Below are 12,197 nucleotides of genomic sequence, written 5' to 3'. Positions count from 1 at the left end.
ACGCAGCACTACCAATTATTTTGCGGAAGCGCTGCGTTTTCGCCGCCATTGACTTGCATTGGAACGCATGTAATCCGCATCACTGGATCTGTACATGCGGATTACATGCGTTTCAATGCGCGGATGGTACCCGGGTCTAGAGGAGAGGAGACTCTCCTCCGGACCTGGGTACCATAGAACCTGTAAAAAAAAAAGAATAAAATAAAAAATAAAATATTATACTTACCTTCTGATGGCCCCCGATGCGCTTGTCTTCGCTTGCCAGCAGCACGCGGTGGACTGAAGGACCTGCGCTGACGTCATAGTCATGTGACGCGGTACACTGAAGGACCTGCCGAGCTGCCGGCAAGCCAGGACGGAGTGAAGCAAGACTCCGGGGGCCATCAGAAGGTAAGTATAGATTTATTTTTTTATTTTTTGACATTCTTTGGGGGTCACACTATATAAATCCATGCCGTTTGCATGGATTTATATAGTGTGACCAAGTTGTCAAGCACTTTCCAAGTGATGCTAAAATCGCTTGGAAAGCGCTTGTCAACCCGCATGCGGAAATGCATGTGAAGAACGCTTCACATCCGCTTGTCCCTGGCAGGAAAAACGCATGTACAATCCGCATGCGGTTTTTTTCTGCCAGGAAGATGCAGAAACGCTCAGGAAAAATCCGGAGCATTTCTGCATCGTGGGCACATAGCCTAAAGGATCTAAAAACGATGAAGGAGCAAACTTTGTGAAAACCAAAACTTCTCTCCATGGCTGTACACCATGCGATTATCATGAACAGTGTGCTTAGGAACGCTCTTTTCCTAAAAATACTGCAGTGTGAACAGGCTGTCAATCACCTGATGGACGCGCAAAATGATCTTTTGGCCTTTTTAAAAAATCATTGTTCTGGCCATCATTGTCTTGTGTAAACTGGACCTGTGCTACAGAGATCCGTGGCTGCCTATGCACAATTTTCAGTCTATTACAGATCATTCAGTGTGCAACTGCAGCACAGTCTGCCTGTCTATACTGGCTGTTAAACGACTGCCAATTGGCAAGCATGTCACCGATCAGCGGTCGTTTACCATAGCCAGCAGGGTAGTGTAAATCTACCTTTAGAAAGACTGCACTTCACATGCGCACAGAGTGATTAGTATTCGATTGATCAGTGCACATGGGCTGCCATGGTTCTCAGACAGGTTATGTGCTGCCAAGAATGATGATCTTTTAAGGAATGCAAAAGTTCATTTCACCTGACGAACGAGAGTTTTGCTTGTTCATCAGGACATTGGCAGCCTGTATATACACACTGCAGGATCAGGAAAAAAGCATTCCCAAGATTGCTTGCTCCTGATAATCGTAACAGACAACTGTCAATTAGTGATGTGGGAAGGGTTATTCAGAGCACTGCTAGAGCTACAGATAAAATAGTGATTGTATCAAAATGATGTCACGCAGCCCAATTAGTGACACATCGCTGAAATCAGGGTCTCTAACCCTACATCATGCACTTCTCAGATTACATACCAAAACCTGGAGACAAATTAATTGGGACTTGCATTTATGGGATACAGATCTGTTCTTTATATTGGTAGAAAATGGCGTAAATCTGTATGGCCACCTTAGGTTAAAGAGAATCCATCATCCGGTGAAAAACCTGAGTTTTCATGTATTGAAAAATAAAAAATAAAAAAATCCAAAATACCGTTACAGAGAAATGGGTCTTTTTTGTTTAGTGCAAAATATTTTTTTTTTTGGGGCTTTACAGGAAGACATGGCTCACAGATATTCTAAGTACATATCTTTAGGTTGCGTTGCAAAGTTAACCTGTGGACCATGACCCCTAGGTTTAGACCATAAAAAGTAGTACTAAATAATAAAGACCCATATCACTGGGACCGGATTTAAAACAAAAACCTTGATACTTCTTAGGGAAACCGTGGGAGCAAAGGGACCACTTTTGATCTAATGAAAGGTTTTCTTTAACTCTCAATGGCATCATATATAGTATATCTCCCCATGCCCTTTTTAATGTTGGCGCTTCTCATTGCCATTGGTTATAGTCATCTTTTAAAAATTACAAAAAGGAAAATGGGCCGATGCAAAAGTTTGGGCACCCTACATGGTTATTACCTAGCACCCCTTCTTTTAAGTATCACAGCTTGTAAATGCTTTTTGTAGCCAGTCAATTCCTGTTTGAGGGATTTTCATCCATTCTTCCTTGGAAAATTCTTCCAGTTCTGTGAGATTCCTGGGTCGTCTTTCATGCACTGCTATTTTGAGGTCTAGCCACAGATTTTCAATGATGTTCAGATCAGGGTACTGTGAGGGCCATTGTAAAACCTTCAGCTTGCGCCTTTTAAAGTAGTCTATTGTGGATTTTGATGTCTGTTTAGGATCATGATCCATTTGTAGAAGCCATCCTCTTTTCAACTTCAGCTTTTTTACAGATAGCGTAATGCTTGGATTCAATGAAATTTCAACAAATTCTTGATGTATTCTTCCCTCTACATGTAAAATGTTCCCTGTGCCATTGGCTGAAACACAAGCCCAAAGTATGATTGATCCACCCCCATGCTTAATGGTTGGCGAGATTTTCTTTTCCTAAAATTCTGTGACCTTTTTTCTCCACACATACCTTTGATCATTGTGGCCAAAGAGTTCTATTTGAACCTCATCGGTCCACAGGACTTGCTTCCAACATGCATCATGCTTGTTTAGATGTTCTTTTGCATACTTCAGATGCTGAATTTTATGTTGAGGACGCAGGAGAGCTTTTCTTCTGATGACTCTTCCATGAAGGCCATATTTGTGCAGGTGTAGAACAATGTACCACAACTCCAGAGTCTGCTAAATATTTCTGAAGTCAAGCAGGGGTTGTGATTTGCCTTTCCAGCAATCTTACAAGCAGCTCTCACTGAAATGTAGCTTGGTCTTCCAAACCTTATCTTGACCTCCACTGTTCTTGTTAACTGCCATTTCTTAAAGGGAATCTGTCACCCCCTGGGACGTATATAACCTATTAACATGGGCATACAGGTGATAGAAATGTTAAACTAATCCTACCTGTATGCCTCATATTAGTGGTCTTGTTGAGAAATCTAATTGCATTTCTTTATACTAATGATTTCTTCCAGGCTCCGGGGCGTGCGGTGCCTGGAAGAAACCCTGCCTCCTGTCTTCATTATAATGCCACCCCCTCCCCTGCCCTGTGATGTGCAGTTGTGGTGCTGGAATCCGGCACCTGCGCCTTGCACTCGCGCCATTATCTGTATCGTTTCCTCCCTTCTATGGGCAGTGTATGCAGTGATCTTCCGCGCAGTCACTAGAGCGGAAGTTGCAGTGACTTGCTTGCGGAGAACATCCCTGAATACACTGCACTAAAGGGAGGAAAAGATACGGATTTGGAGGGAGAGCAGGGAGCGGGATTCTAGCGCCACAACTGCACGTCACAGGGCACTGATGTGCAGGGGAGGGGGTGGCATTATAATGAAGAGAGGAGGCAGGGATTTCTCCCAAGCATCCTATGCCCCGGAAGAAATCATTAGCATAAAGAAATAAAATAAGATTTCTCAACAACAACACCATTAATATAGGCATAGAGGTAGGACTAGTTTAACATTTCTATCACTGGTATGCCCATATTAATAGGCTATAAATGTCACGGGGGGGGGGGGGGGGTGACAGATTCCCTTTAATCACATTTCAAACTGAGGACAGGGCAACTTGAAAACGCTTTCCTATGTTCTTATAGCCTTCTCCTGCTTTGAGGGCCTCCACCATTTTCATTCTCAGAGTGCTAGGCAGCCACTTAGAGGAACCCATGGCTGCTGTTTTTTGGCAAAAGGTTAGAGGAGGCTGGGTTTTTATAAAGCTGGGAAGTTTGCATCATCTGGTCTTCTGAACGATGATCGTGAACAAGCCATAACCCGAACAGGCTAATTAAGGTCTGAAACCTCGGTCAAAGTTATCTGAGCAATCCCCTATCTCCAAGGGTGCCCAAACTTTTGCATCTCTACAATACAAAGGAAATGGGTCATCTAACTTTAGGCCTTTAGATATCATTTCATCTTCAACTTGCTTAACTGTTCACAATAACAGTCATTTTGAGCAGGGGTGCCCCAAACTTTTACATGTCAATTGATATATCATGCCCAATGTATCCCGCAGTGCATTACAGACATTGTTATTGGGCTCTGGAAGATAACTAGTGACCTTGTACTGAACATGATGGAAGTTCCTATTTTCTCCTTGATATTTGCACAATTTGCCCATCACATGTACATGAAGCATTGCACAGCTGTAATCTCCCCACACATACAGAGGTCCTGCCTGGCCTCGGGGTGATTTCCATTCTCTGACACATACTTGTCAAACAACTCTCAAGTATATTAAAATACAAAGAGCGGAGAAGCCAGTTCCTATTGTCTGGGACTCGTGGAAATCATATCTCACACCAGAACCGTGCCAAAGGCCACAACAGGCTACGGCATTTGTCAAGAGCAATGTTTCCCAAGCTCTTAGTCTATGAAGTACCCAATGCCAACAATACAGTCACCTGCTGCTGAGGATTAACACCGTAGTTTCAAGGATTGTGAAGCAACCTAATGGATAATAAGCAGTGCGGACATAAGACATGAGCAGCCGATTCAGCTACAAGGGGGCCCGTGGGGGGCTACATGTATCTCACTGCTGTGATTGCTCTGTTTACTCCCAAGTGTAAGATTCACGTCCATCGATTCAGGATATTGGGGGACGGGACCCCACGCATCTGTCTGTGCTCAGTAGATGACGTCATATATGGAAAGTTAATTATTTGATTTTCTTAAAATGCGTTCGTTTCTGGGATTCAAACTCACAACCTATAGTACGGCAGACAGAAACTTTAACAGCGAGCCACAAACTGAACTGCTAAAATTAGGATGCCAAAAAAAATCTAAAATGTTCTTCTATTTTACAGGCATATTGTATGTATCGCTATATACTTGTAAAAGGTATGTTCAATTTCAGTATTTTGAAGAGTTTAAAAAACAGGTGTTTTTCAAGCAGAAACTACTTCTGTTCTGGGCAGTTTCTGGAGATTTTCTTTTCCTGTAGTGGTTTTGAAGAGTTTTGGAAGTTTTTTTCCTGGAGTTCTCTTTGCAGCCGTTTGGCTAGACAGTGCTTCGTTTGGCGGGATTTCCTTCAGGATCCTCCTCAAAGAAGTGACATGTATTATTTTTTTTCCCACTAAGTGTTTTTCTAAATGGAATAAGTTAAAGGTTTTTTTTTTTTTTTTTTTTTTAAAAAGGACACTTAACAAATCTAGATTGGTGGGAGTACAACCACTGAGACGCTTATTGCCAGAAACAGAGGTTGTAGAAACCAAACAGTCAAACATTTTACAGGGAATCTGTTAGCAGGTTTTTGCTATGTAATCTGAGGACAGCATGATGTAGGGGTTAAAACACAGAATTCAATGCTATGTCACATGTCCAGCTGTGTGCTGTTTACTTAGACTGAAGGTTTAATCACCTGGTGATTATCACTGCTGTGACTAGCTGGCATGTGCTTCCAAGACTGTCTCTGCCTCCTTCTGTGATAAGCAGCTCACTGTCTATAAACTATGTACATATGAGCCTAGTGTGGGCAGGGGCAGCTTTCTCAGCTCTGCTGCATTGCTAAATGTAAGAACTCAGGTTTTTTCTGGGGGTGTGTCTTTAAGCTGCCGCGCATTAATACCCTGTGAGCTACACCACCTTGTAAAATTAGCCCATCTCTCTGGAACCATAAGGCTGAGCTAAAGAAAACAAAAACTACGCAATACTGGGGGGGGGCGAAACTGGACCCTTCTTATCTGGTGACAAGTCCCGTAGGCAAGGAAAGGAGCAGAGGTGCGCATGCTCGGACCCCCAATGATCAGCAACTTATCTTCTGCCCTGCGAATAGGGGAAAACTTGCCAGTTTGGGACCCCTTTAAGCATTGTTCAGAGCTCATTCAATAAGTGCAGGTCCAAGATCTCAGACGTCAGTGATGTTATCACCTGTGCACATGACAATCATGTCCGCCCCTCACACTGGCAACAGCCTCTGCCGGCCTCCTGCTTCGGTCATGGCTCAGCCTACAAAGATCTCCCATCACTGACCGCAAGGAGCAGCCTCATCATCTACACCTTTGTATCTAGGCAGGAGCAGTCTTCTGACAAAGGTTTTACCAAGTTCTTCCAGAATAACAATTTTGGATATTCTTTCTATATAACGAGTCACTCAGATGTACAATTTTTCCGTACGAGTGACATCTGTGATTTTCACAGACAGCACTCGTACCTGTGATCGTCTATGGGGCTATTCACATGTTCGTGATTAAAATCTGCCATGCAATTCAATGGGTCCGTAAAAGGAGTTATCCACTACCGCCCCAATGTATCCCCCCGGGGCCCCCCCCAAGTCTTGGATGCTGGGTGTGACGCAGGAGGGTGGGGGGTAACCCCACCCACAACCCAGCAGCCTCCGCGGGGACCCCAGCGCTGAGTCAAGCCTCGCCTGTCGTGACATCAGTGCGGGGTCACGTGATGCCTGTGAGTGGCAACCGATAGCGCCGCTCGCAGGCAGAACCTGCAACGGAAGGTATTTACAAAAAGTCTTAAGGGCCCCGAGGGGAATACATTGGGGGGGTGGTCTAAAGTAGTGCACAACTTCTTTAAGAGAAGAAAATATATATATATATATATATATATATATATAGTACAGACCAAAAGTTTGGATTCTCATTTAAAGATTTTTCTGTATTTTCATGGCTATGAAAATTGTACATTCACACTGAAGGCATCAAAACTATGAATTAACACATGTGGAATTATATACTTAGCAAAAAGTGTGAAACAACTGAAAATATGTCTTATATTCTGGGTTCTTCAAAGTAGCCACCTTTTGCTTTGATGACTGCTTTGCACACTCTTGGCATTATCTTGATGAGCTTCAAGAAATGCAGAAAAATCTTTAAATGAGGTGTGTCCAAACTTTTGGTCTGTACTGTGTAGATATTTATTGTCAGACTGCACTCAGATGATATCGAAGTGCAGTCTGATTGTCACAGACTATCAGAATGGAGAAGGTGGAGTCTTTTTTTCCTCCACATCCAAATAAATTGGACCACGCTCTGATCAAAATAATCAGTCCATTTTCCTTGTGCGTGAAGTAGCAGACATCTGAACGAGCCCTAATTCTCTGCTTGTGCCTTTCCTCTGTTATTCCTCCTAGAAATTTCAGCATGAGACTGTTCACATTTCTGATCCATCATAAAGGCAGAAAACAGAAAATGACAGAAAGCAAAGAGTCACACGACAGACACCAGTGTCATCCACAAGACCCCCTTGATTATAATGGAGGTCTATCACATTCCATCATTGAAAAAAAAATAATATAGAGCGGTATTGGATTTTTCCTGATAATATGGTGAAATCTGCAACAGAGGGGTCAATCAATGTGAACACTGCCTAAAGTGACAACTGAGTGCTATTATTTCTCCTGTCAAAGGGGTGTGTCCCTCTGGTCTCACACTGACAGCTGTGATTGGACACAACCCAAATGGTGACACCCAGTTGTCAATCATACATTTCTCGGAGGAATAACAGAGGAACAGGAATGATGCCCCAGAACAGTCACAGAGGTGTAGGGGGCAGTGCCGGCTCTTCTGCACATCTGTGCCCCTGACAGATGACAATCATCTCTGGCACCCACATCCCATGGGCAGAACAAAGCAGCAGGCACCTACCATGCCCAGCACTCCCGGATCCGGGCTGTTCTGTGTGCAGCGTTAATGCCCCCAGAGCTGTGCTCCTCCATGGTCGCCATCACACAGGAGCAGTAACTTTTTGCGGTGTCCTGGGCGTGCACAGCCATTGTCTCGTCTGCCACAACTTGTCAGCAATCAGCAGCTGCCGCCCCGGAGGGCACAGCCCCACACTGGCACCAGCCGGCACTTACCTTCACCCCCTGCTGCTGGGTGGTCAGTGACAACTTGGACTCATCCAGTAACAAAACTTCACAATAAAATTCCTCCGGGACGGTGCAGAAACAACCCATCACTGCTCACAGGACGCCGGTCAGTCAGAGGCAGCAGTGTGCGGAGAGATGGAGCCCCCCGGTGCCGCCCCGCCGGGCACTGAGCATGTTCTCACTGCTGCGCGCCGCGCACACTGGGGTTACCAAGGCTGTATGGAATAAAGACACGGGGCGGGCCTTGCTGCGTGACGTCACCGAGAGGGCGGGTTCTCACGCTGGTTACCGACTGGCCCTTGTGATTGGACGTTACATTTGCGTCCAAGGTTTCGCTACGCAGCATGCCTCGTCTGCCCCCTGTCGGCTGAAAAGAGGAATTGCGCACCCTTCAAACAAAGCAGTACAGGCTATGGTCACACACTCAGCGTTTTTGTAACGTATTTTTGTAGCTAAGACCTTCGTTCTTGGTAGTAAAAAAACGCTGCATTGAAAATGCAGATTTTGCTGCATTTTTTCAACATTTTTGCCGGTTTTCTCTGGTGTGGATCACAGGTGTGATTTGTCTACAGTAATATTAATATAATAATAATTAGTATTTATATAGCGCCAACATATTCTGCAGAACTTTACAATTAAGTAGGGACATGTTTAATAAAGTTAGTTTATTCACCAAAACTGCAGCAAAACCTATTTAGACGCAGTGGTCTGCGTTTTTCTGCCCTCCTCCATTAGCCGTATGAGGTCGAAAATGATGCAAAACAGAGCACACGGTGACTGCATCATATGGTCAATGCCCCGTAGGCCCATACACACAAATCCCATTTTCTGGGGGGTTTGGACGCAAGCCCTAACATAGCCACTGACCGTAGGAGAAAACGCAGTGTGAACAGAGCCTACTGCTTCAGTAATATTGCGGCCCATGGGGTTGGAGCAATCGCACAATGTGGCGCTCAGATCCACAAGGCCGTCCTACCCTGGTTAAATTCAAATGATCTCTGTTAATAGCCGGCCCACCGTTTCCCTCTGCAGACCTATAAAAGTTCCCACAATGAGAATTTGCTGCATTTTTTATGCTACTGACTTTTGTAAATAGCGTCTTATAGTTCCAGCAAGGTGGATGAGATTTATAGAGATCCCCTGCCCCCTCTGCTTCTTTTGTACTCAGCATATACTGACCTGTGGTGCAGGTTTCACATCTGCAACATGTCAATTTCTCTATGTTATATGTTTTATTTGCATTTGCAGAAGTCACCCAAAGGACGAGCATGTCATGTCTTTCATCCACTTCAGAGTTTCCAAACCCTGAAACAGTCAAAAGAAATTATATAAGATGGAAAATGTGCACAGCAATGGTATTGTGACATTGCTGTGAATTATTTCCCTTTTTTATGGTGCTTTTTTGGCGAAATCTGCCTCAAAAAGATGCTGTGTGCACACACCCTATGGGACCATTATCATCTGCTTTTAAATCGGAGGAGTGCAATCCGATAAAAAAAATCGGATTGCACTCTGACTAGTGTTAGTGAATGATTCCCTGCTCATCTGCGATTTTTTTTTTCAGCTCGGATCGGACATAGAAAAAAAATCGCAGCATGCTGAGAGCGGCCGTGTTTATCGGACGAGACTCGGCAATGCTAGTCAATGGGTGCGAGAAAAAAAACAAATCGCACGCCACACGGATCATGCAAGAGCCGTCTGATTTTTACTCATCCATCTCATTGGAAACCCGACATTTCATCAGCAGAGTACAGTAAATTCACAGCGTGAACCGTCAGAATAGATAGATAGAATAGATATATAGATAGAAATATGTCAGTGAGATATATAATCAGTGCTTTGAGTGTGTAGCTTACTGTACTTGTATTTAAATAATAAGTAAATAAATTAATGAAAAAAATGGCGTGAGGTCCCCTTTAATTTTAATAACCAGCTGAGGGAAAGCCGATAGCTGCGGGCTGGTGTTATTATTCTGGGAAGAGGCCAATATCCATGCATCTTCCCGGCCTATTAATATCAGCTCATGTCTGCGTGGCCTTTACTGGTTATTAAAAAAAAACTGGACCAAAAAAAAAAAATTACGTTGGGTCTCCCCTATTTTTATAATAATGCCACATTTGCATGTAGATGAAAAGTGGGGCCCTGGTGTTGGTTACTGGTGGGCTCTTGGCACCCCAGTCCGACACTGGGTGTACATATCCTTTGTCCTGAAATGGCTTGGCTGACTATTGTGCTGCAGGCTTCTTACCTATACTTTCAGAAATAAAGAGTGTTGTTTTTATATTGCTGTGCATTATGTTCACTTTTTGTGGTGCTTTTTCAGGTGGATTCCCTAAAGGGCATGTGCACATGGTATCTTTTTGATGAGTTTTTTGCACACAACGTCTTTTAAACTCAAGTGAACCTTTCAAGCAGAAAACTCTGGAGTTTTTTTTCTGAGATCTTGTGTCGTTTTTTTAAAAAAACTTTTGGCCATTAATAGTTTTCTGGAGGTTTTCTCATGGTTTTTGTGAAGTCTTCTTTATTGTTGTGCACACAACATCTTTTTACAGGTGGATTCCGTCTTGGAAACCATCTAAAAAAAAAACTGTCAAAAAATGTTCAAAAGAATGAACATAAGCCATTCTATGTAAATACAACTTGCTGTGTAGATGTGATCTAACCATTTCCCTGGTATTTTCCACTCAGAAGACACTCTGCACTTTACAATGCAAGTCAATGGGAAAACTCAAAAGACAACCAGGCACTTTCTTTAACATTTTACCCTTATTTTGCTTAAAAAATGCTTTTCTAATTGTTTTCCATGGCGGAAAAGTGCATGTAAGGAGATAGACATACTGCCCACATACCCCCCTGAAGAAACAAGTTTAATGTTATTTGGTGTAATGTGGAATGTGATGTATGATGTGAATTGTGATATGCGTTAAAGGTGTTATTAATATTGATGTGTGAAATTTGATAATAGAGATAGTGAGAGCTAATATTTGGGACTAGCCCAGAGTGGGAGGTGATAAGTTGAAGGAAAAGTGACAATTTCCTGTCAGAGAGGCAGATGGGGCATGGAATGCATAGAAAAAGGATCTAAGGTCCATTGTGAGCAGTGCTGCATTCTGGGGTGTCCCTAAAGTGAGAGGAGACCAATGGAAAGAGATAGTGAGATCTGGAGCAGAAACGAGGAAAGTGATTGAGAGACAGAGTGAATTACCAGAGAAGGGTCCTGGGAGAGGACAGCTAACAGTATGGCCCAGAGTTCATAATTCTTGAAGGTAACGGACCTAGACAGGACTGAATACGTGAGACGAATAGATTGTCCCGAGCAGGAGTTCCAGAGTGTCAGCACTAGAGAAGATAAGTACCGGCCATACTGGCACACCGAAGGGAAAGAAGACATGGATCTGCGGATCGAGTAAAGAACTCTTGCTAAACAGGACTGTAGTGTCGAGCTAAGTTGTGGTGAAGTAGTGAGAAACAGTGGATAAAGAGAACAAGTAGAAAAAGTAAAGAGGAAAGGTGAAGATAGAGAAATGAAGGAAGGAAACTGTGTGGAAAATACTTCGAGTTGTTAAGGAAATGTTCATAAGACTGTGTATCCTCTATCTCTTGTAAATATTCCCTACCAAGTTCCCGTTCAATAAAAAGTTTATTTTTGATTGGTGGTCTCTCTCATTGAACTGTCCAACATCTGGTCCTGGAAAACCAGCAACATAGATTATATGTGGCCAGCACGGGCGTAATGCCCTCACAGCACAAGTCCACACACCCAGCCAGGACCCCCACCTTCATGTTATGTGCCGGGGTGCAACAGACGAGTACCTCGCCCACAGCTACGACCCTGTGCCACGTTACATGCACACAACGTTTTTTGAGGAGGCTTAGGAACAGAAAATAAGCAGAAACTTTCCAAATCTTCCTCAAAAATGCAAAGCTCCTCAAAACTTGTAGTTTCTCCTCAATTTCCTCTAAAATAACCTCAGGAAAAGACTCCTTGCCTACAAAGCCAATGAGGGGAAACTCTTGAAATCATCCTCCAAATTTCAAAACCTGTCAAATACTTGGATTTTCCGCTCAGTTTCTGCTTTGAAAACTAAGAAAAAAGACCTTGGGAGCCACTGAGTGGAGAATCCAAGCTTTGAAAAGGATTTGGAGAGTTTCTGCTCAGTTTCCGCTTCAAAAACTCATTGAAAATCTTGTGTGCACATACCCAGTTTTTGCTGTAAAATCTCATCAAACTCCACATG

General features: G+C 43.4%; 1 protein-coding gene across 4 annotated transcripts in view; it reads right to left on the bottom strand.

Moving 5' to 3' along the window:
* The window catches only part of EPB41L4A (erythrocyte membrane protein band 4.1 like 4A), a 334,648-nt gene extending 326,475 nt beyond the window's left edge, over positions 1-8,173 (bottom strand). For all 4 annotated transcript variants that reach the window (XM_073677363.1, XM_073677380.1, XM_073677398.1 and 1 more), the window contains exon 1: positions 7,948-8,173. In XM_073677363.1, coding sequence (XP_073533464.1) covers positions 7,948-8,046 — 99 coding nt within the window. In that variant the 5' untranslated portion in view covers positions 8,047-8,173. The remainder of the gene's footprint in view (positions 1-7,947) is intronic.
* Between the last annotated feature and the right edge of the window lie 4,024 nt (positions 8,174-12,197).

Source organism: Phyllobates terribilis, unplaced genomic scaffold (genome assembly GCF_046119375.1).
Source record: "Phyllobates terribilis strain yellow unplaced genomic scaffold, ASM4611937v1 Scaffold_1__5_contigs__length_1240528914, whole genome shotgun sequence".
Classification (NCBI taxonomy): domain Eukaryota; kingdom Metazoa; phylum Chordata; class Amphibia; order Anura; family Dendrobatidae; genus Phyllobates; species Phyllobates terribilis.
The sequence above is the reverse complement of the archived record's forward strand: the minus strand, read 5'-3'. Positions and strand labels throughout refer to the sequence as shown.